Genomic DNA, 24,575 nt, shown 5'->3' with positions numbered 1-24,575 from the left:
TGCGTAGCCGTGTAGCGTTGTACCGTGTCGTTTACTGCGGAAGCTACAGATGGTACAGTTCGTGGTGTTATACATGCATCCACGTTCGATTCAGTCATTTTTATTTATTTTTCTGCTAATTTAGACGCACTGAATACCATACGATTATTCCTACATGCCTATCTTAACTCTGGGTGTAAAATCATTTTTTTCCGAAAAATATTTGTACGACAAGTTGTACTGTCGAAATTATATGACACCGGACGAGTCGCGTGTTTTGTGCGTTCTAATTAAGTCTTGTGACTATTTTACGCAACGACAGCTGGTACTTGCACATTTTTCACGCATCTGTATGTATATGTATGAATATGTGTACACACAGATAAGACGGATGGTAAAATTCTAGATTTACAGACGATAGTTAAACGATCGTTAGTTCTTGGCCCGTGGAACGATTAATACGAGTGTTTTGTGGTACACGCCGATGCCTATTGGATATGCATGTTATACGTACCTCGTCTTGAGCCAGACGATCGATCATTCGCAACTTTTTTAACAACATCTGTGCCCCCCTTATCTCTAATTCTTCTTGTCGATTTTTGTCACCGAAGGAATACTACTTGTACTCTTTTAAATTCATATAGGTATACATCGTATCGTAAATGATATTAATTTTATTTCCCTTCTACAGGATTTATTGTTAGTTCGCTGCACCGCGGTGTGTGATAAAGTTCGTTACTTAAAATTGACACTTCTATTTCATGCTCCGGTGTGTACGTATTTATTTTGTAATTTGTAATATCGCGGTACTGTTATAAGACGTTTCCTTAAACAAATAAACAAACAAATAAATAAGTGAATAAAGAAACGAATAAATGAATAAATGAATATATTACCATGCAGGCTAGTGACCTAGAATACGGTTTACATTTCTTACACCCATATTATACAAAGTCCACACGTGCATGCATGCATTATATTCCTACATAGAATACGCGTATTGGAACGAGTCTTTGTTTTTTGTTTGTTAGGCCTCCAGTAGTTATTCAATTTTTTGCAGCTGCTCATTATTCTATACAGCGATATGAAAACTTGAGAATTAGCACTGCGTAGCCGCAGTTCAAAAACGTGGCCTACCACTGATTTCATTCGATATAATTAGGATCGTCGAATACACACAGAAACTAAAATTTAACACTCGGTTCTGTCCTCTCGGTCATCAGGAGTGTGGAGATTAATTGTTCTACCGTGCGAATGGCGTGGGCTGGCTAATTCGCCGACACGTCGTGGATTTTAAAAGTCTAAACCCAATTATGCTTCGACTCGGTTACAATATATATATAATATACGTAGTAGGTAACGACTAATTGTGAGATCCTTCACGGAAGATTAGAAAAATGTGTCGTTGACCTTTTCCTAGCCGTGAGTAGCTGACGTCTTACACGGTAGATGCTTAATTGGTATGTGCTCTTCCCGTGTATGTATTCCGTATATATAATATACCTACAGGTATGTATAAACGGATATATGTATACATAGTATTATATACGTATTGCGCCCAGCTTCGTTGTCGTATAATTATATGCGTTACGACATGGTATATAAAAGCTAATCGTTATTTAAAAGGTCCGGTAAGTAACGTAGTAACCACATTTTCGAAAACCAAATACAACTGCGAAATTTGTTTTCTGCCACGCGATTTAAGCACTGAATCTAGCACTGTACTCTGAGATTTGCATTCGCGTTGCACCATAGTAACGAATTTGACAAAACGAAATTGATAAGACTTAAACTACTGCCGGAGTATTTTGACAACGGCAAATGTTGATTGAACTATGAAGAATGTAACGTGGAACCTGAGTTCGTGATATTAACACTGGTCGCAATAATTCCGATGCGCAGATAAAGGATAGTAGAAATGGCAAGGCAATAATATAATGGCACATGCAGAACGGGGCTGTATGAAATGTATAATCCATTGAAATTCGTGATCTTTGAAATGCACGTTTACGTTGCTCGGGAGGAGGTCGATGTAGATCAACCAAAGTGATCCTCCTCTCCTTGCAGCCTCTAACTTTCTATTCCAACCTGCTTTACGCTGCAATCAATAGTTTATTCTACATTATCCGCGGTTAACATCAATGCTCAGGGTGAATCAGTTCGCCGCCATGCCGAAGTTCACAGTCACACGATACGCGTTGCAATATATTAATTCCAAGTTAAAGGGTTGCGTCACGCGTCATAGTATGTTACAAAAATTAACAGCCGTCGTTCGTCTATCCGAAGTGAAATCCCCGGTATGCTTCCTTTTGAAATGAAAAAACATTCCATCCAGCAATGTTCGTAGGTTGTTTGGAATACCTCGCCCTGTATTGGTAATTGCGGGAATAAAATTGCGATCTCGTGCAAGACTCGAGTACTGCATTATATTCCAATGATCTACAAACCGCCGTTACACGTGCACACGAATATATATATAACATGGACGTGGAGTATGTGTACTTGTATCGATTCTATAGATCAAATCCTGAATTATAATATTAAGTTCCCATCTGGGCATAGCACGCTATGCACGTACAACGCTCCGGTATGTTAATGCACGATATATATCCTACTTACGATTCCAGTAACTGAAGCGATTCACCCTTCGAAAATGAAAAGGCAGCGATCGCACGAAGGAATGGCTGATGATAACTGCCGTGCAACGTTGTATATCAACTGAAGATGGTAAAAATGAAGATGGCCGCCGTTGAAGCGTACACTTCCCGTTTTATATTGGCTCTGCGATCCGTTCCAGCGTTAGTAAATGATCGAGCGCTGTTTAACGTCGATTACCACGATGGCAAGGATAGTTCAGTTGTGATTTCACCTTCGACGAAAGCTCGTTAAGCTGTTAATTTGGCTTGCGAAATTGAGACGTACGCGTAGTTTGTGTGCGTATCTCACGCATGATCCATCCATTCCTAAAGCCAGAGTGAGGATGAATCAGCGGCGAATATTGTACCCTCGACAATAAACGTCTATTCTTTTCTCCAGTCTCTTCTACTCTCGTCCGCGACCTCATGCTTTCTCGGGTCAACCTACGAGTACGCGGCTCAATCATCTATTCATTATAAAATGAATTCAGTTGGCCGCGTACCATCCGCGTATGTCTTCCAGCTCCAGATGATAGATTCTCGCTCCCAATTCCCGCTGGAATACGCATATTTGGGCGCGGCGATAATGGCTGGTTTATACGCTCGTTGATTATATTTATTTTGTAAGACCGACATGGTTTATGTCGATTGGAGAGCAGGAATGCGAACTTCCAGAGGGAAGACTGATTGGAACTCAACTTTGTTCGACGAAAACAAGCTTGAGTAAGCTCTGCCTCGACTTGCAGGATGCCGCAAAGGTGTATTTAGCATCCTGTAGGACGATGTGAATCGAACGAATGCCGTTGATACGCAGGCAGTAGCTGCACAGAAGTAAGAATTAACCACAGGCTCGTTGCCCTGGAATGTTTTTTTTTCTCCCTTCTCTCGTTTTATCCTCACAGTTTTCTCCAATTGAAACATAATTACTCAGATATTCTTTGATTGGATGATCGGGATGCAAGCATGCCTCTGTATAAGAGAAGATAATTAGGTGCGGAGGTATACAAACGCGTGCCTAGAGCGTCTGGATTGGCACGCCTTGTGCCGATGTGACTTCCTTGTAAAATAAAACCCGCATAAATCGGATGAATTTTCATTTCCTGTCGGCATAGAGCGGTCAAGTGAAACGACGTGTCAGGTGAGTGCAATTTAAATTCAATGCTCCGATCGCTGCGGATTCTAACACAAGGTGCCTCTTCTCATCTCCTATGTATTTAATTATACACTACGTTGTAGTTCGATGTTATCCCCATTATACATATTGGTGTACATTACACGCATCAAGCATAAGCCGAGGCCGTTGCTTCCGTAATCGCCTTCTGTGTCGTCTATGTAAAAACCTCAACTCGAATCCTAGTGCCCACATCGCTGTAACACGATAACCACAAATATCGCGCATATGCCAACCAGTCGTCCCGCTGTGTTTCGAAATTAACTAGTAATGTATACCTACTAGACGAAATTCGTATTAGCAAGCTTAGCGCTGCTGCACTGGTGTCGGGTCTGAACGATTCCTTTGGTTGAAAATAATCTTACTAATTGACTTTTAATGTCGTTACTTTTTTCTTCTTTTATACGTGAGCCAAAATTTTTGCGAGATTGAAATTATTTTCTTGACTTGTCAAAGTCGTCATATCGGCCTGCGCTTGTCCCCAACGATCATGTCGACTTCTAGATTGCGCAATGCTTGACGGTTATCAACGAATATCTGTCACAGATATGTCCGTGGTTTTGATTAATGGTTTTCGGTACAGGAGAAGGCCTCGGAAGTTAGGGATATTTTTATTTCAGTAGTTGCATCTCGGCTTGTAACAGCGAATATAAAGGGGTACAGATACGCAACGAGTGCGCGGAGAAAGGAGCATTTCGCATGATACGCCGTTTCGTGAGTCTTTTTTTCAGTCTTGCAGCGGCGCCGTGAAACGGCATCACAATAGATCGCATGCAGGCATATAACAGCAAGTAAGGCCCAGACGGCAGCGTTGAATAGCGCGAGGCCCGGAAAGAGGGTCTTCTCGGTAGTCACTGGTGCGGGCTCTGAGAATGAAAAGAGATAAGTAACAGGAAGCGGGGAGATGACGGGGAACGAGAGAAAGATTGACCGGGGTGTGGGGAGCTTCGTCGACGGTACGGTCTGAATGAAAAAAAAAAAAAAAAAGTAGAAGAAGAAGCAGAAGAAGCAGAAGAAGCAGAAGAAGCAGAAGAAGCTATAAACTCGGGCGTCGCGCCGACATATGGCATATGCCGAGTGGCGTTCATCACTGCTTCTAACGATATTTGTCTTTCGATTTTGAACGTCTTTATCGTGGATGACAATTAATAAGTCGAAAAATGATCTGAGAACGCTCAGTCAACCTGTTCGTTTACACATCGATATTCGTATCCTTTTTTTTTCGTACGTCACACGGAAGAAGTGTGCTATTTTAAGGTAATAAGTAGGGCCCAGATTAATATGCAAATACGTTTTTTATTTAAACCATTTTCATTCATTATTTGGTTTTATACATGAAGCATGATGTTTGAAGCCAGAGAATGCAGTTTCTATTTTCCACATTTGTTTCCGTATTTTAGTTTTTTATGTCTATATTATATGTACGTATTTTGTAATTTTAAATATGTATTGTATATATACTCGTATATATATACGTATAATTAGAACTACCAATTGGCAACGCTCGTTTTGCGTATAATCAGCCTGGCTCGTACCGCCGACTCAGTGATACTTGCGAAAGTCTTGAGGCGCGCGGGGCTGCGGATAATGGAGATTAATCAGGAGACGTGCGCCGGGCAATGGGATATAATAAAACGAGAAAGGTCTCGGGAGATTTTACGGGTCAGCACTCGGCGGCTGGCCCCGAGTGTCCCGCGGGGGCTTTCGTTCTATTCCCAGCGGTCACTTGGTGAACCGGACCGAAGCGTTGTGTTGTGCTGGGCTGCGGAAGGAAAGGAAGAGAAACAAGAACAAGAAGGCAGAGGAGCAGTTGGAGAAAAAGAAGAAAGAGAATCGACCAAAGAAATAAAGAAAAATGGTGTAATAATAATAAAAAAGAGCCTCACTCGCGAGGAGAGATATGCGGCGCGTGATTTATAAAATGAAACATGGACTCGCCGACTGCTCCAGGCAACGACGTCACGAGCTGCCCCTGCAGTCTCCAACGAAGACGTTGATTGTCCTCCTGGATAGGACCGGACAACAACACCGTGCTTTCGTGTCGTACGCTAAAACGAACACCCGGGATAAGAGGCCGCGACTACCGTTGCAGCCGATGCTTTTATGCGCCGTAATTTCGGATGACACTCTAAAAATAACCAACGAGCATATTTAACGGCTACAACGGTATGGTTATGTAAGTAATTCGATTTTCTTGCGCACTCCTGCGTTCGCAGAACGAATGAACGATCATTCTTACCGCTTCGTGGCACGGTGAAGTCCGGGAATGATTTATCTTAATGCCAATTTATTCAGCAATTTGTATTGTACTACGCATGTACCTTCGACGGGTCGATTTTTACTCCTCAATCTGGATGGTACCGAGTGAAAGAAGCAAAACGAATCCGGAGATGAATGATCGGCGAGTACCTGTAAGAAACCGGGTCACCGAGGCTCGTCGAAAATTAACGCTGTTCAAAATAAGGATATCATTATGACAACAAAAGAAAAAAGTGATTAAAATAAAACAGCTGATATTAATGGACTTAGCGAGTTCGTGTGAACGAAAATAATCGCAGAATTGGAGATGGGTTGGAGTTGTCGAGATACGGTTTGGAGGTGATCGGCGAGTCGGAACGATCTCGGAATACGAAGCGAACAACCATGATAGTCGTGTCAATATAGATCGACTCGCAACTGGATGAGCCGGTCAGCGGTCGCGTCACGACCGGTTCATACCCGATCTGATTTCTCGATACGAAAATCACCAACACTTCCAGGAGCATCCTTTGTTCACCTGTACGTATATCTTCTGTACAACAAAGCGAAATTTGTTTATTTATAAGCTCTTCGCGTCGATGCGACCAGGTGGTTTCGCTCTGATCGGTAAATAACCCACGGATAACGGAATGGACTGCCGCTTAACAAACCGGGACAAAAGGTGGAGTCGGCCTCTGGGATGAGATGTTAAAATGAAATTGAAAGAATACGGTACCAGCGGCATTACGTTGAAACATCGCTTGAAACGCAACTGAATTCAAGTTGAAATTTAAAACTGCACCTCCATCGACATCGCTGAATGCACAGCGTTTACTCACTTGTCAAGAGTTCCGCGTCGCCATCGTTATTCGAGGGCAAGTCAGGGATGTTTCATTTCTTCCCTCATGATCATTATCTGAAGAAAATTACACCATCAAAGATGAATCAATAAACTTCAAAATTCTTGTCCCGCAGAGCCTTGGAATCGATAAAGTGCCTGACTTGAAACGTATTGTTGCCGGTTTCAAGTGTGGTTACTGCAATCCTCATGACCTAGATATTACCTGACTGTAATCTCACTTGAACAAGACTGAACAAGCTGTAATTTTCGATCTTTTCTCCGGGTAGATGCACCGACTCTTGAGAATCATTTGAATATTTCTGAGAATATTTTTCAACCGAGTCAGATAAATCGCACATTACACTCGATGTGTAACAACGTAACTTGTTGGGATGGCTATTCTCTTTTCTGCACGTAAATAATACATCTCATTTCCTTCCTCTGAAATAGTGCACCCGTACTGTCAATGACGTGGGACAAATCCATTTAGGTTTTTCTTTTTCGCTGGCCAATGTTTAATCGGAAAGCTGTCGTTACGGCGGCCTTGGAAGAATAACAATGCCCGTGTTGCACGCCGTCGGGGTTTCCGTCGAAGAAAATGGCCCAGCAGCCGTGCCACTGCAGCAGTCGAGGTTTGCAACACGGTTGGTGCGAAGCGGGTCAGCCTTACAAAAAGCGTAATTAATTGGCAACTGGATAGAAAGCAGCTGCTCGGGTCTGATAATACGCGCGAGAAGTATTAAGCCCATTACGTGTACCCGGGGGACCCGGCACTCTGGACCAAGGCGGCTGCCTTCAGTCGCAGGTTGGCATTTTAGAGAGACCAATGCAAAGAGAGGTCCTCGACAGGTGGCTGCGGGCGATCGGCTCGCCCCCTTGAAATACGCTGTTGCGAAAGCCTGAAACTCACTTGCCCGTTGTTCTGGCATCGAAATTCAACGGTATGCGTGCACAATGCACGCGTATTGGTGAAATTTCTGATGTGTACGTTGAAGCCTTGTCTACGAGCCAGTTTTACACGCCACTCGGAGAGGTATAAACCTATTAGGCAGATACGTACCCCGAGAAACCTGCGGCACTTGAGTAATTGTACTTGATATAATTGACACAAAAGTTGCCGCAACAGTACGCACGATTTGTTGACCTTGCTTCTATAATAAGCAAATATGTAATTCCATTGCATACGGTGAGCTTTGCTATTGACTAACGGGTGTTCCAGACGTACGCACATCGATAGAGAAACTGCGAAATGAAATTTTCAAAGACGTACGAAGAAAGATATTTTGAACCAGTCTTTGAACAAAGAGAAGAAGCCGATTTAGTTTCCTCCAACTCACCAGCTACTAGAATTAAAACGCTATGTAAGGTATATTCGTATCTAGGCATCTATAGAATTTTGCAGAGTGGTGGACATAAGAAAGAGCTGACGCAGAATCAGCGCAACCTGTGTTTCACGGTTACGTAACTCGAGATAGGCGCCACGGTTTAGACGTGTGCATGCCGTGTATATTCACTATGGCAATTGTCAAGTAAAAACGTGTATTACGAGGATATCTATCTATGAAATTGTCTGCGGTTCACGGACACATGCGAGGTTGGTCATGCCGGCTAGCTAGGATAATAATACACATATATAAACTCGTACACGGGATAGTAATAAGCACGCGGTTATTTTACCGTTTTCTTGTTCGCACGCACGTAAATATGATCGCACCAGATACACGTGCAATGCGCGTCATGGTATCCGTGAGTGGCTTTATTATAGGTACATACACGTAAGTGTTGTTCCCACATCGTTCTTCTTCGAATATATGCGTTATTATACAAGTTGTCAAGCGTGTAATTCGCCGGCGGGTCGTTTGAGTCATGTATAATATAACGCGGAGTTTTGTCACTAGCGGTGATTCATTTTATCTTGTTTCTTGTTTTTTTTTCGTCTTCTTATTTTTTATTCTTCTCGCACAAAACTTCCATCACCTTCAAGAACAAGACCATTGTTTGCAGCACTTGCGCAACCATCTCTGAGCTGAATTAATACGATTAGCTCGATTTATCATTTCGAACCCATCGCAGAACCCCCTGGCGTTTCACTTGCCATGGAAGTTATGCGAGTTTCGAAACGCAGTGAACCTTGCAAATTTCACCTTTAATCTACACTATTTTATGCGGAGATTTGCACGATTAAGCGATGAGGGAAAAACACCGGGTTCCTGTCGATAGTAGTTTCAGATAAATAGATTTCTTCTAACCATCCATATTTCTCGGACTGTTTCAGACTTGGCGCAAATCAGGGCCCTGGTTGAGTCTTCAGGCGCTGGAACTGGCTCGATTTGTCCATCGTGCGAGATGCCTTTTGACAAGGGTAAGAAGAGACGCTTGATCGACGACTGTGGTCACGAGAGGTGCTACTCCTGCACCTTCAGGAGCGAGGCGTGTCCTCTGTGCACGACGCAGGACCTTGAGGGTCCGACGGGCCTCCGCGGCACCATGGACATCGGGCAAACCACCTTCGGGAGAGGCTCCACCTCGCAGCTATACACCAAGCCGAGCAATCGGAGACAGCCGAGCGCTACGGGCGGCGGAAGAGCTCGCACACGCGAAGACGTCGAGGATTGGGTCGATGACACAACTGCGATTAACGCTCTCTGCGGTAGCCCCAGACCGAGGGTCAAAACCAACGGACATTTCACCCCCTTCATGCAGGTAAGGAGAACCGGTAATGCTATTCAAATCTGTGTCAGACCAGTCGGTGAAATCTTTATGCACCGGTCAATAGTCCATCTCCAAGTATTGAAATTGGAATTGTACCGTCAATCCAACCGATCATTTCCTGACCGCTCATAGTGGTGGGATGGAGTAGGACAGTTTTGAAATTACACATTAAGGCGGGCTCGGACGCACGTGCCATCTTTTACTAGTGCTTCCGTTCCGGTTAAGAGTCTGGGTCACGTTCAGAGCACGTTCATCGTGGGGAATAATAGACAAGAAGGGACAAAGTGGCCTCCGAATAATTGAAAATACTAACCAGTCACGTACACCTCGGGACGATGGTACTCCGTCGGTATCGGGAGCTCGTCGTGAGAGGCGAAGGTTGAAAATTGAAAAGGTGAATGTGTTGGCGTAAGTCTGGCCTGAAAGCAGACACCACGCGCCTGTCCACTTACTCGATTATGGGTAGTAGTACTTCATACACGAAAAAATTTCTCTTACGGAGGTAAATCGATGACGCATAACGTCGACACTGTGATCACCGTCGTCTGCCACCTACGTACGCGGGCTTGAACACCGTCACCGGGAGTTATCGTATAAGTCTGTGGGTGCAGGTATGGTCCTTAAACTCCCACGTATGTTCAGCCGTTAAAGGCTGGGCCCAATCGAAATGAAGGGACAGACTTGAATATTACCGGTGTAGAACCGTGCGCTTAAATTAAACCGAATTGCCTCCGTACAGCCACCGTTCGGAAATAACAAAACGTTGAAAAAATCACACTCGGATGTAAATCATCAGGACAAAGAGGAGAGACCCTCATTTCACCGGTTGCGCAAAAAATTCCCTTTATCGTTATCATCATCTTTGGTCCGCTTGCAGTTTCACCTCGTTACTCCCGTAGAGAGAGTAAATTAGAGGTGGTAGACTACGAGGGAGTTGAAATGAAATATCATCCGGGGTACATACATAGAATTGTTACGGAATTGTACATACCTAGACAAAGAATATTATTAACGCCATTCGAGGACACGTTGACTGTTACCTACCATGTACACGTTATTGTCTCTGGGCGCACCCAGAGTTAGATCATCTGCGGATACGCTCTGTGTACCTGGTTGTGTGTGCTAGAAATCTTAAGAGAGTCGATCGCTCGCTGCTCGAACATCAAATGTATGCTGAATAATTCAATTTCCTTTTTCTTTTTTTTTTTACAAACAGTCGCGAGCCGATGTCGCCTCACCTCTTCCGTCCAAGGGACCAAAAGGATCGAAAGGAAAACCGCCCAGAACACCTACCGACACACCATCGAGATGCTGCTCGCCAGCTCCCCCGAGCAAAGCGGCCGTCATGTCGCAAAGTGAGTTTCGATGTAATCTGAATATTTTGTACACGATATGGTCGGTCCATTGCACTGATTTATTTTATGGAAATTTCATCGCTACAGGTTGTCCGACGCCACCTCAACAGAGAAGAAGGTTCTTTCTCAGCCCAAAAGTACTGAGGAGTCCCTTCGGCCATAGAAATTCTTCTGCTCATCAGCAGCACCCGGCTTCTACAGAGCAGAGCAATGAAAATCCTTCCGCCTTGTCAGGTGAGGACATTATACTTTCTTTGTACTTTAGCTCATAACTAGAGGAGCAAAGATCCTGGCCTTGGTAGCACACGGATTAATACATTCTCCACGTTCCTGTTTGTGGATGAATGTGTATTTGAGAACAGTTATATTCATGGATCACGTTGAACCTGAGTCATACGGCTTATGATGGGAAGTAGCTATTTTCCAACAGCTGTTGATCATGGGTACCATAAACAGTAAACACCCAGGTGACAGTAGTAAAGTCGGTGATCATAATTGACCACTGCGCGATGGTCCGGTGTACATACCTGTACGTGAAATTCCCCGACCGTTAGATCGTAAGAATATTAGTCGTAGGAGTCTCGGTAGTACAGCTCGTAACTAACTGACCCACGCAGCATGGATGACATCTTCCTGGGAAGGTAAATCCCGATGGCCAGGAGTCGTCCTCGGCAAGATCAAGTCACTGTGGAGCAGCAGTCATGGCACGACCAGCGACGGGCTGAACCAGCTGATCGGCTCGACGGATAAAGTTACAGGCACGACACGCTCCTGCGCGATTTCAATTTAGCCCTTGTTTCTTGCATTTTTTTTTTCACTGTGACCTTTATGTGACTCTGCACTCCTAACATCACCCAGTTTTATAGCTGCACCGATGCCTGGATTTCCGACTACGGATTATGCCTTCTCTTTCTCTGATAAGTGTTTCGTGAATGTTTTACTTGTGGTTTGTCATTCCGCATCAATACTTGACGCGCAATCGAGCATGAAATTTTCTTATTGGTCAGCGTTTTTTGTTCCAGCGTTAGAATAACACATCCTCAATGACTATCTGACCATTCAAACCCTGACAATGAGTTGATCCACTAACAATGCGTGATATAAGCGTTAGTTTGCATCTTGGATTATGTACCGCTGATTGGCGGATGAGGTTCTCTTCTTCTCTGTCATTTGAGCGCATACGCTGATCTGTTCCTACCCTTGTATGATTATTCGCAGACGATGAAGGAGGAAATATCAAGCAGCTCTCTTCGAGGACGAAAAAGTCTTCGCAGTCCGACCTCTATATGCGGCTCGGACTCCTTCTTGGTGGAAACACCCGGGGTGCCGTCGTCAATGGTGGATGCCCCAGGCCCTCGGCTCGGCTGGTGGACAGCCGGAGTCACGACAGTTCAGCGGCGTCTTTCAGCAGCTTGACCAGCTTCGAAACGCAAACTCTGGCATCGACAAATACTAGCCCGGTGTCAACGCTTACCGGCACCTCGAGCGAGGCGGAAGTCGCGGTCGCCCATCGCGGCGGTAAAGACTGCGATAGCGTCGCCAGCCTCATCTCAATGTCCATGTCAGGCCTGTCTAACGGCAGCTCGAGCCCGTTGACGCCCCGAAGACATTCCGTGACCAGTTAGTATATCAACTTATACGCTGATTTTTTTTTCGCCCATTGCACCGCACCTGTTGCCTCTGGTGTAGTACTCGCTTCAGCTCACTTGAAGCTACTTATCCCCTGGGAATGTTCAACATGCCGCACGAACTATCAATGCGCATTCCATTCCTGCGTACAAACAACTTTCCTAACGATATTTATTATTTTATATACCTGCAGCTACTCAACCTGGGCAAATCGAGGAACTAAATATGTTTAAAAATCGAAGAACATGTGTTAGAAGATCTGCGAGAACCGGGGTTGTTAAGGGGCCAATCGATCCCAAAAGTGAGTCTCATTACGGTTCTCACATAGGTTATTACAATCGACAGTATCGGTGTATTAAACTTTTGCCATTCGATGGTTTTAATCGGATTTTCATTCCGTGCTCCAGTACGTTTTGCCCAGTATCGTGCTGCCCAGCTGACCTTGAAGCCACTGTTCTTTGAGGTGCCTCTTTTGGAGGCGGACCCCCTCTTCACAGGCCGCCAATGGTTGATGGATGAACTGAAAGCTATGGTGACTGGCTCAAGCTCGGGAGCCTTGATCGCCGGATGCCCCGGAACTGGAAAGACTGCACTTATCTTACAGCTTGTAGAGCACAGCTGCTTTGGAAGACGAAGAGAGCAAATTCCACCGCCAGAAATTTACGCGGATAATAACGATGACAAAAACAAATTGGGTGATCCTCTGATCGAGGCGTCTATACAAACGACAAACGATAAGGTAGGAAATTTACTGGATGATTGATCTTCTGGGTGCGAATGAAGTCAATGACGAAATGAAGCTTTGTACTTATCGCATCTTTCGCTTCAGATTCGTGAGCTAGCAGCCCACGTCGTTGCTTACCATTTCTGTCAGGCTGACAACAACAATACTTGCCTTGTTCCTGATCTCATCCATTCCCTGGCGGCTCAGCTCTGCCAAGCTCCTCAACTGATCGCGTACAGGGAATATCTACTGTCCGAACCCCATCTTCAGGGGTCTGTTTCTCAAAGGGAATGCACTGTGGATCCTGATCTTGCACTGACCAGAGGAATCATCGAGCCCTTAGTCACCCTCCACAAAGCTGGAAGATTACCAGACACTAACATGGTGAGGGAAAAAGTCTAGACTTTATCATTGGTTCGTCTTCGTTTATTCAATCAGTTCATTCTTCATTTCATGACGAATCGTTTACCCCTAGGTCATTCTAATCGACGCAGTTTGCGAGGCAGAGTATCACAGACCAGACCGAGGTGATACGATAGCCACATTCCTGACGAGACATGCTTCGAGTTTCCCATCGTGGTTGAAGATTATATGCACCGTTCGAACCCAGCTTCAAGATTGTGCAAAACAATTTCCCTACACAAGGATATCTCTGGATAAGAGCTCTTCTGACGTCAAGAACAATATGGTCACTAGGGATTTAGCTGATTACGTGAGCTATAGGCTCAACCAGAGCTTGACCATCCAGGCGAACGTCACTGCATCAGTGAGTGGGGCGAATCAAACGAGGTTTGCATCCCATCTCCTTGCGCTTTCCAGGGGTAGCTTCCTTTTCGCCAAACTCACCTTGGATCTTATCGAGAGTGGACATCTAGTCGCTAAATCTGCAAGCTACAAGGTGACTTGAAATGGTTTTCATAATTTCAGTGACACATTTTTTATTCCGATTTTAGAAAATGTGTAGTTGATTGGTGGTTGATGATTTCAGGTTTTACCCGTCTCTCTCGCGCAAATATTCCTGCTGCACTTCAACTTGAGATTCCCGACCGCTACATCGTTTGAAAGAGTACAACCTCTTCTCGGAGTATGTTTGGCGGCCTTGTACCCGTTGACGCTACTCGAGATATTTTATTCTGTAAATTCGTTGAATATTGATCATTTCGTTTCCTGGGAAGACTTTCTCCAGAGATTCAAAGTACGTATCTATATGCATAACATGCAATCGTTATTAATTTATGTATCAATTTACCTATCATCGTTGCTGTCAATTTATCCAAGATTCGGTATAAATGGCATTGAAACATATTTATTTCTTGCTATACAAATATGTGGACAGTTGAATATTAACGCACACTAATGATACTTTTGCGATTTCCTGCACTCCGGATAATTAAGCAATTACGTAAGTTGATAAACGAACCGTATAAAAATCACACTCTCTTTTACTTGATCATAGCACGATAGAAATTGCGTTAAAATGTTGTGTTTTTTCTCGCAGATGCTCTCAGGCTTCCTGGTCAAGCGTTTGGACAACACCTACATGTTTTTTCACCCGTCCTTCAGGGAGTGGTTGATGCGCCGAGATGAGGGTGAGTCGACAAAGTTCCTCTGCGATCTGAGGCTGGGTCACGCCGCTATAGCCTTCAGGTTATCCCGGCTTCAGGCGCCGCTGGAAGGAGAGAAAGTCCTTGAGCTTGGACACCACATCCTTAAGGCTCACGTTTATCGAGGAGTTGCACCCTGTTGGCCCTCGCGTGATCTGCAGGTACGCCTTCAGCTTTCCCTTTAAACTTTTTTGCGAGCTTTTAACAATGCCGATTTATCAACGAATCAATCATCTTCTTTTTATATTCCCACAGGCCTCTTGGTTGACCTCTTCGACGGAGTGCATATCCTCGGCTCTCTGCACCCTTCGGAACATCTATAGTCCGAACGTGAAGGTGTCCCGGCTCCTTCTTCTGGCTGGAGCATCGCCGAATCACACAACTGAGTATCTCGGCAACGCCCCAGTCCTTTGCATGCACGCTCATGAGGGATCTGTGGAAATGGTTTCCCTCCTCCTGGAGTTCGGAGCAGATGTTGAGCTGACAAACAGCCAGGGCTGCACCGCACTTTCTCTCGCTGCTGCCCGCGGCCACTGTGATGTCGTCAGAAGGTAGAGTAACTTTCATCTAATTCCGTCAACCCTACCAAATCCGTCAACTCTAGCACCGTAATTTCAACCACATTTTGATCTCTATTCCGCAGACTAGCTGCTGCCGGAGCTTCCCTGGGTCATGCGGACATGGCAGGACAATGTCCTCTGGTGCACGCAGCGAGACACGCGCGGCTTTCGGTAGTAGGTTACCTGCTGGCTTGTGACTGGGTCGTGAAGGGTGCCCAAGAGACGGCTGATTCTGAGGTCGGCAGGGAAGAGGCCGCACAACAAGCGGTCGTAGCAGCAGCAGCTCAAGGCCACGAACCTATCGTTGAGTACCTCCTCGACATGGCCGAGGTCAAGGTCGATCGACCCGATTCTCTCACCGGGGAAACCGCCTTAACCATCGCTGCAGCCCACGGTTCAACTACTGCAGTTTCTGCCCTCTTAGCCCGTGGTGCTGACCCATCGGCTGTCAGTGCAAAAGGACTTTCACCGCTGATGCTTGCTGCTCGAGAAGGCCACTGGGGGGCGGCTGAAAGGCTTCTTCAAGGTATTGAGTTTGTAATTCTCACTTATCCTGGTCCCGTGTTCGCTACCGAAAATTCGGGGCTTGGAAATGAACCGTCCTCTTTTTCAGGGTCCTTGTCCAGCAGTACTGATCACGTACTGGATCAGGCTGTGCCGTTGCTAGACCAACGCGATCTTGCCGGCCGCACAGCACTGATGTTAGCGGCTGCTGAAGGTCATTGCAATCTCGCCGAACTCTTTCTGGACAAAGGTGCAGTCCTGGAAGCTACCGACATGGAAGGACTGACGGGCCTGGGTTGGGCCTGCGTCCGAGGACGCGTTTCTGCTGTGCAGTCTCTCCTAGACCATGGTGCGAACGTAAATACCACCGACAAAACGGGTAGAACACCGTTGGACCTTGCTGCCTTCCAGGCAAGTGAATGTTGCACTCTTGTAGAGACGACGAATTACGAAGCGGAATGTCTTCGTATCGGCATTATTTTAAAAAAGCTCAAAAAATTTTACTATCAACAATCAACACGTACCTTTATGTCCCTTCAGGGAAATCCAAAGCTGGTGCAGCTACTGTTGGATCGGGGAGCTGCTGTGGAGCACGTTGACCTTCACGGAATGCGGCCGTTGGATCGAGCGATCGGCTGTAGGAATATCCCAGTCGTTCAGTGTTTTCTTCGTCGAGGTGCTAAATTGGGTCCGGCAACGTGGGCGATGGCGGCTGGAAAGCCAGACATTCTTCTCATCCTCCTAAACAAATTACTCGAGGATGGTAACGTCCTCTACCGTAAGGGCCGGCTGAAAGAGGCTTCCCACCGCTACGGCTATGCCCTGAGAAAATTCCCAACTCCTCCGAGCCAGGAACAGGATCATGACAGGGACCAGGATCACCTCCTACTTCATCTTCCCACCTTCACTCAGCTTCGCCTAAATTTTCTGCTCAACCTGAGCAGGTGCAAGCGTAAAATGAATGTGAGTTTTGACGATCAGTGATAAAAGTTATCTACTATGGGCTTATTTATATTATTTTCTATTTATTTTCGTGGTCCCGCAGGAGAGCCAAGAGGCCATCGAGCTCGCGACCGAAGTATTGAAGACGAAGCCGGACTCGTACGAAGCGTTTTACGCTCGTGCAAAGGCCAGAGTAGACGCAAGGCACTTTGAGGATGCTCTTTGTGATGTTAACGAGGCTCTCCATATCGCCCCGCCTCATAATCGCGAAGTCAGAAGAGTCCTAGCGATCCTCAGGGACGAGATATGCTCCAGAAGAGACGGCGCTGGTTCAAGCAGGGACCGATCCGACATCACATCAGGATTTCACGCCTCTGTAGACACACTTACAGAACTTTAATTCAATTACATACGGACATTTATCCGTTTATATATAATACCGAAGTGTTTTTTTTTATACAATGACTCGGTTACAATTGTTGCTGTACCTACACGGTTCCGGTTTCGGGCTACAGATGCATTTAAGCTAACTGTTTGTACGACGCGTAATTTATGAATTATAATCTAACGTAAAGCAATGAAATTTGAAATGTTTAATACCAAAAGGCTTTTGTTATGTATGCAATTATTGCAATTGATTTTTATTATTCCGAACATTCGTGAAACTTATTATTATACGCATGTATGTATGATTTGTAAGTAGGTTTATGAGTATGTACAGGTACTTAAAATCAAGCAGCGGGAGTAATAGTAAATCGTTCGACAGTAAACGCAGCAGAGTTTAGACAATCAGGGTTGTCACGAATATTCATTTGATAAATTTTCTGATTTCAGATTACATGTTTTTAATCAGATTCCCTGTCTCTTCCATGTTTCCCGGTTATTGAACACCGCCATAACTCCGAATTAATACATCTCTTCCGCGTTTCATCAGGGCTGGATTAATTGCGACTATTGTTCGGTCACATTTATGTAGCTGTATATTTTGGCGGTATACTTCTCTAACCTGCGTGCATTGAAGTATATCAAGTCCACTATACAGATTTGACACTCGATTCCGCGTTAGACACCGTAGAAATAGCTTTAATATACGATAATTCCCTCCGCAATATACATTTAATGTTGTTGAGTGAAGATACAAATAATTTTGGCGTTATATATACTGATCTTCGTGTCCTCGAATGACTTTCCTGTTACACGAACTGCATGATTAATATTGCGCGGGGGAATGAAACTTGAATTCTGATTCGGAAGCCGGAGTTATATATACATATATGTACACAGAATATAAATATCATGGATTTTATTATTATTGTTATAATATTTAAATTATTTTATTTTTAATTGATTATTCTCCGTATTATTATTTAGATCATTATTATTATTACCTTGCAAAATGCCGATCCAACATTTTGTGGCTATGCATACACGAATATCTATGTAATGTCGAAATGGCCACTATATTAATGCCGAGGCAGTAGCTGAATGTCAATAAATATATAACATGTGAAAACTAGTGCACGCCACTGGGGAATATTGGGCAGATTATTATGTGGAATATGATATTTGCAATTAGCTGGATGCTATTTGATTCGTATATACACCTAAGGCATTCATTATGTATCTTGCCAAGTATGGCTTCGGTTGTAAAGCCTAGGCCAGAAAGGATGACTCAACCACTTATTCTTGATGCTATTTATGAATTGTACGTTCTATTTTAAGATGTAACATATGAACAAGATGTTTTAATAAAGCTATAAAATTATAAATCAGAATATAACAGTGACGATGTACGTAACTGTATTGTCGTTGAAATATTGTGTACGGTATGATTGTTAGCCTTACTTTTTTTCACTTTTCGACTGGAGAATCTTCGTCCTCAGATTCGATTTGTATGACCCTTTTCCAACTAATTGGACCCCCGGAAACTCAGAAAACGCATCGGAACGAGCGTGGGATCAACAGGAAAGAAGTTACGGAGGAAAAAGCACCTGCTGAAAAATGTCGAAAACGCAGGTTCTCGTTTTTCGGCTGTAACTTTTCATTCGTTGCTCGCAGCGTATTGGGACTGCGCTTAATCGTTTTCTCCGGCAAAATTACGTCGGAATACTGCCAGAAAGAATTTATTCCAGCACTTTTCAAAATCGCGAAAATTTTCGCCAAAAATGCAAAGGGGTTAGCCTTACTTTTTTTTTGGGCAAAAAACTTTTGGTCTCAGATTCGAATTAATCGACACTTTTCCGACTAATTGGACCCCCAGGACCTCAGAAAACGCAGCGAAACGAGTGTGGGATCCACAGGAGAGAAGTTACGAAGGAAAAAGCACCTGCTGAAAAATGTCGAAAACACAGGTTCTCGTTTTTTGGCTGTAACTTTTCATTCGTTGCTCGCAGCGTATTGGGACTGCGCTTAATCGTCTTCTCCGGCAAAATTACGTCGGAATACTGCCAGAAAGAATTTATTCCAGCACTTTCCAAAATCGCGAAAATTTTCGCCAAAAATGCAAAGGGGTTAGCCTTACTTTTTTTTTGGGCAAAAAACTTTCGGTCTCAGATTCGAATTAATCGACACTTTTCCGACTAATTGGACCCCCAGGACCTTAGAAAACGCAGCAAAACGAGTCTGCGATCAACAGGAAAAAAGTTACGAAGGAAAAAGCACCTGCTGAAAAATGTCGAAAAGACAGGTTCTCGTTTTTTGGCTGTAACTTTTCATTCGTTGCTCGCAGCGTATTGGGACTGCGCTTAATGGTTTTCTCTGGCAAATTTACGTCGGTATACTGCCAGAAAGAATTCATCCCAGAACTTTTCAAAATCGCGAAAATTTCCGCCAAAAATGCAAAGGGGTTAGCCTTACTTTTTTTTTGGGCAAAAAACTTTTGGTCTCAGATTCGAATTAAACGACCCCTTTTCGACTAATTGGACCCCCAGGACCTCAGAAAACGCAGCAAAACGAACCTGGGATCAAAAGGAGAAAAGTTACGAAGGAAAAAGCACCTGCTGAAAATTGTCGAAAACACAGGTTCTCGTTTTTTGGCTGTAACTTTTCATTCGTTGCTCGCAGCGTATTGGGACTGCGCTTAATCGTCTTCTCCGGCAAAATTACGTCGGAATACTGCCAGAAAGAATTTATTCCAGCACTTTCCAAAATCGCGAAAATTTTCGCCAAAAATGCAAAGGGGTTAGCCTTACTTTTTTTTGGCCAAAAAACTTTTGGTCTCAGATTCGAATTAAACGACCCCTTTTCGACTAATTGGACCCCCAGGACCTCAGAAAACGCAGCAAAACGAACCTGGGATCAAAAGGAGAAAAGTTACGAAGGAAAAAGCACCTGCTGAAAATTGTCGAAAACACAGGTTCTCGTTTTTTGGCTGTAACTTTTCATTCGTTGCTCGCAGCGTATTGGGACTGCGCTTAATCGTTTTCTCTGGCAAAATTACGTCGGAATACTGCCAGGAAGAATTCATCCCAGCACTTTTTAAAATCGCGAAAATTTCCGCCAAAAATGCAAAGGGGTTAGCCTTACTTTTTTTTTGGGCAAAAAACTTTCGGTCTCAGATTCGAATTAATCGACACTTTTCCGACTAATTGGACCCCCAGGACCTTAGAAAACGCCGCAAAACGAGTCTGCGATCAACAGGAGAAAAGTTACGAAGGAAAAAGCACCTGCTGAAAAATGTCGAAAAGACAGGTTCTCGTTTTTTGGCTGTAACTTTTCATTCGTTGCTCGCAGCGTATTGGGACTGCGCCTAATCGTTTTCTCTGGCAAAATTACGTCGGAATACTGCCAGGAAGAATTCGTCCCAGCACTTTTCAAAATCGCGAAAATTTTCGCCAAAAATGCAAAGGGGTTAGCCTTACTTTTTTTTTGGGCAAAAAACTTTTGGTCTCAGATTCGAATTAAACGACCCTTTTTCGACTAATTGGACCCCCAGGACCTCAGAAAACGCAGCGAAACTTGTGTGGGATCCACGGGAGAGAAGTTACGAAGGAAAAAGCACCTGCTGAAAAATGTCGAAAACACGGGTTCTCGTTTTTTGGCTGTAACTTTTCATTCGTCGCTCGCAGCGTATTGGGACTGCGCTTAATCGTTTTCTCCGGCAAAATTACGTCGAAATACTGCCAGAAAGAATTTATTCCAGCACTTTTCAAAATCGCGAAAATTTTCGCCAAAAATGCAAAGGGGTTAGCCTTACTTTTTTTTTGGGCAGAAAACTTTTGGTCTCAGATTCGAATTAAACGACCCCTTTTCGACTAATTGGACCCCCAGGACCTCTGAAAACGCAGCAAAACGAACCTGGGATCAAAAGGAGAAAAGTTACGAAGGAAAAAGCACCTGCTGAAAATTGTCGAAAACACAGGTTCTCGTTTTTTGGCTGTAACTTTTCATTCGTCGCTCGCAGCGTATTGGGACTGCGCTTAATCGTTTTCTCCGGCAAAATTACGTCGAAATACTGCCAGAAAGAATTTATTCCAGCACTTTTCAAAATCGCGAAAATTTTCGCCAAAAATGCAAAGGGGTCAGCCTTACTTTTTTTTTGGGCAGAAAACTTTTGGTCTCAGATTCGAATTAAACGACCCCTTTTCGACTAATTGGACCCCCAGGACCTCTGAAAACGCAGCAAAACGAACCTGGGATCAAAAGGAGAAAAGTTACGAAGGAAAAAGCACCTGCTGAAAATTGTCGAAAACACAGGTTCTCGTTTTTTGGCTGTAACTTTTCATTCGTTGCTCGCAGCGTATTGGGACTGCGCTTAATCGTTTTCTCTGGCAAAATTACGTCGGAATACTGCCAGGAAGAATTCATCCCAGCACTTTTCAAAATCGCGAAAATTTCCGCCAAAAATGCAAAGGGGTTAGCCTTACTTTTTTTTTGGCCAAAAAACTTTTGGTCTCAGATTCGAATCAAACGACCGTTTTTCGACTAATTGGACCCCCAGGACCTCAGAAAACGCAGCGAAACGAGTCTGCGATCAACAGGAGAAAAGTTACGTAGGAAAAAGCACCTGCTGAAAAATGTCGAAAACACAGGTTCTCGTTTTTTGGCTGTAACTTTTCATTCGTTGCTCGCAGCGTATTGGGACTGCGCTTAATCGTTTTCTCTGCCAAAATTACGTCGGAATAGTGCCAGAAAGAATTTATTCCAGCACTTTTCAAAATCGCGAAAATTTTCGCCAAAAATGCAAAGGGGTTAGCCTTACTTTTTTTTTGGCCAAAAAACTTTTGGTCTCAGATTCGAATTAAACGACCCTTTTCCGACTAATTGGACCCCAAGGACCTCAGAAAACGCAGCGAAACGAGTGTGGGATCCACAGGAGAGAAGTTACGAAGGAAAAAGCACCTGCTGAAAAATGTCGAAAACACAGGTTCTCGTTTTTTGGCTGTAACTTTTCATTCGCTGCTCGCAGCGTATTGGGACTGCGCTTAATCGTCTTCTCCGGCAAAATTACGTCGGAATACTGCCAGAAAGAATTTATTCCAGCACTTTCCAAAATCGCGATAATTTTTGCCAAAAATGCAAAGGGGTTAGCCTTACTTTTTTTTTGGGCAAAAAACTTTTGGTCTCAGATTCGAATTAATCGACACTTTTCCGACTAATCGGACCCCCAGGACCTCAGAAAACGCAGCAAAACGAGTCTGCGATCAACAGGAGAAAAGTTACGAAGGAAAAAGCACCTGCTGAAAAATGTCGAAAACACGGGTTCTCGTTTTTTGGCTGTAACTTTTCATTCGTCGCTCGCAGCGTATTGGGACTGCGCCTAATCGTTTTCTCTGGCAAAATTACGTCGGAATACTGCCAGGAAGAATTCATCCCAGCACTTTTCAAAATCGCGAAAATTTCCGCCAAAAATGCAAAGGGGTTAGCCTTACTTTTTTTTTGGCCAAAAAACTTTTGGTCTCAGATTCGAATTAAACGACCGTTTTTCGACTAATTGGACCCCCAGGACCTCAGAAAACGCAGCGAAACGAGTCTGCGATCAACAGGAGAAAAGTTACAAAGGAAAAAGCACTTGCTGAAAAATGTCGAAAAGACAGGTTCTCGTTTTTTGGCTGTAACTTTTCATTCGTTGCTCGCAGCGTATTGGGACTGCGCCTAATCGTTTTCTCTGGCAGAATTACGTCGGAATACTGCCAGGAAGAATTCATCCCAGCACTTTTCAAAATCGCGAAAATTTTCGCCAAAAATGCAAAGGGGTTAGCCTTACTTTTTTTTTGGGCAAAAAACTTTTGGTCTCAGATTCGAATTAAACGACCCTTTTTCGACTAATTGGACCCCCAGGACCTCAGAAAACGCAGCGAAACTTGTGTGGGATCCACAGGAGAGAAGTTACGAAGGAAAAAGCACCTGCTGAAAAATGTCGAAAACACGGGTTCTCGTTTTTTGGCTGTAACTTTTCATTCGTCGCTCGCAGCGTATTGGGACTGCGCTTAATCGTTTTCTCCGGCAAAATTACGTCGAAATACTGCCAGAAAGAATTTATTCCAGCACTTTTCAAAATCGCGAAAATTTTCGCCAAAAATGCAAAGGGGTTAGCCTTACTTTTTTTTTGGGCAAAAAACTTTTGGTCTCAGATTCGAATTAAACGACCGTTTTTCGACTAATTGGACCCCCAGGACCTCAGAAAACGCAGCGAAACGAGTCTGCGATCAACAGGAGAAAAGTTACGAAGGAAAAAGCACCTGCTGAAAAATGTCGAAAAGACAGGTTCTCGTTTTTTGGCTGTAACTTTTCATTCGTTGCTCGCAGCGTATTGGGACTGCGCTTAATCGTCTTCTCAGGCAAAATTACGTCGGAATACTGCCAGAAAGAATTTATTCCAGCACTTTCCAAAATCGCGAAAATTTTCGCCAAAAATGCAAAGGGGTTAGCCTTACTTTTTTTTTGGCCAAAAAACTTTTGGTCTCAGATTCGAATTAAACGACCCCTTTTCAACTAATTGGACCCCCAGGACCTCTGAAAACGCAGCAAAACGAACCTGGGATCAAAAGGAGAAAAGTTACGAAGGAAAAAGCACCTGCTGAAAATTGTCGAAAACACAGGTTCTCGTTTTTTGGCTGTAACTTTTCATTCGTTGCTCGCAGCGTATTGGGACTGCGCTTAATCGTTTTCTCTGGCAAAATTACGTCGGAATACTGCCAGGAAGAATTCATCCCAGCACTTTTCAAAATCGCGAAAATTTCCGCCAAAAATGCAAAGGGGTTAGCCTTACTTTTTTTTTGGCCAAAAAACTTTTGGTCTCAGATTCGAATCAAACGACCGTTTTTCGACTAATTGGACCCCCAGGACCTCAGAAAACGCAGCGAAACGAGTCTGCGATCAACAGGAGAAAAGTTACGTAGGAAAAAGCACCTGCTGAAAAATGTCGAAAACACAGGTTCTCGTTTTTTGGCTGTAACTTTTCATTCGTCGCTCGCAGCGTATTGGGACTGCGCTTAATCGTCTTCTCCGGCAAAATTACGTCGGAATACTGCCAGAAAGAATTTATTCCAGCACTTTCCAAAATCGCGAAAATTTTCGCCAAAAAGGCAAAGGGGTTAGCCTTACTTTTTTTTTGGGCGAAAAACTTTTGGTCTCAGATTCGAATTAATCGACACTTTTTCGACTAATTGGACCCCCAGGACCTTAGAAAACGCAGCAAAACGAGTCTGCGATCAACAGGAGAAAAGTTACGAAGGAAAA

The 24,575-nt window shown here is 44.1% G+C and overlaps 1 protein-coding gene across 2 annotated transcripts in view; it reads left to right on the top strand.

Moving 5' to 3' along the window:
• LOC124307444 (protein TANC2) overlaps positions 1–18,670 on the top strand; it is a 67,665-nt gene extending 48,995 nt beyond the window's left edge. For both annotated transcript variants that reach the window (XM_046769084.1, XM_046769085.1), the window contains exons 2-16: positions 9,141–9,568; positions 10,794–10,932; positions 11,020–11,166; positions 12,151–12,552; positions 12,755–12,862; positions 12,969–13,300; positions 13,391–13,669; positions 13,761–14,183; positions 14,274–14,480; positions 14,784–15,050; positions 15,145–15,440; positions 15,533–15,975; positions 16,063–16,364; positions 16,494–16,916; positions 16,999–18,670. In XM_046769084.1, coding sequence (XP_046625040.1) covers positions 9,141–9,568; positions 10,794–10,932; positions 11,020–11,166; positions 12,151–12,552; positions 12,755–12,862; positions 12,969–13,300; positions 13,391–13,669; positions 13,761–14,183; positions 14,274–14,480; positions 14,784–15,050; positions 15,145–15,440; positions 15,533–15,975; positions 16,063–16,364; positions 16,494–16,916; positions 16,999–17,295 — 4,493 coding nt within the window. In that variant the 3' untranslated portion in view covers positions 17,296–18,670. The remainder of the gene's footprint in view (positions 1–9,140; positions 9,569–10,793; positions 10,933–11,019; positions 11,167–12,150; positions 12,553–12,754; positions 12,863–12,968; positions 13,301–13,390; positions 13,670–13,760; positions 14,184–14,273; positions 14,481–14,783; positions 15,051–15,144; positions 15,441–15,532; positions 15,976–16,062; positions 16,365–16,493; positions 16,917–16,998) is intronic.
• The last annotated feature ends 5,905 nt before the right edge of the window (positions 18,671–24,575 follow it).

Source organism: Neodiprion virginianus, chromosome 6 (assembly GCF_021901495.1).
Source record: "Neodiprion virginianus isolate iyNeoVirg1 chromosome 6, iyNeoVirg1.1, whole genome shotgun sequence".
Classification (NCBI taxonomy): Eukaryota; Metazoa; Arthropoda; class Insecta; order Hymenoptera; family Diprionidae; genus Neodiprion; species Neodiprion virginianus.
Note: the sequence above shows the minus strand (reverse complement) of the source record. Positions and strands in the feature narration are given on the sequence as shown.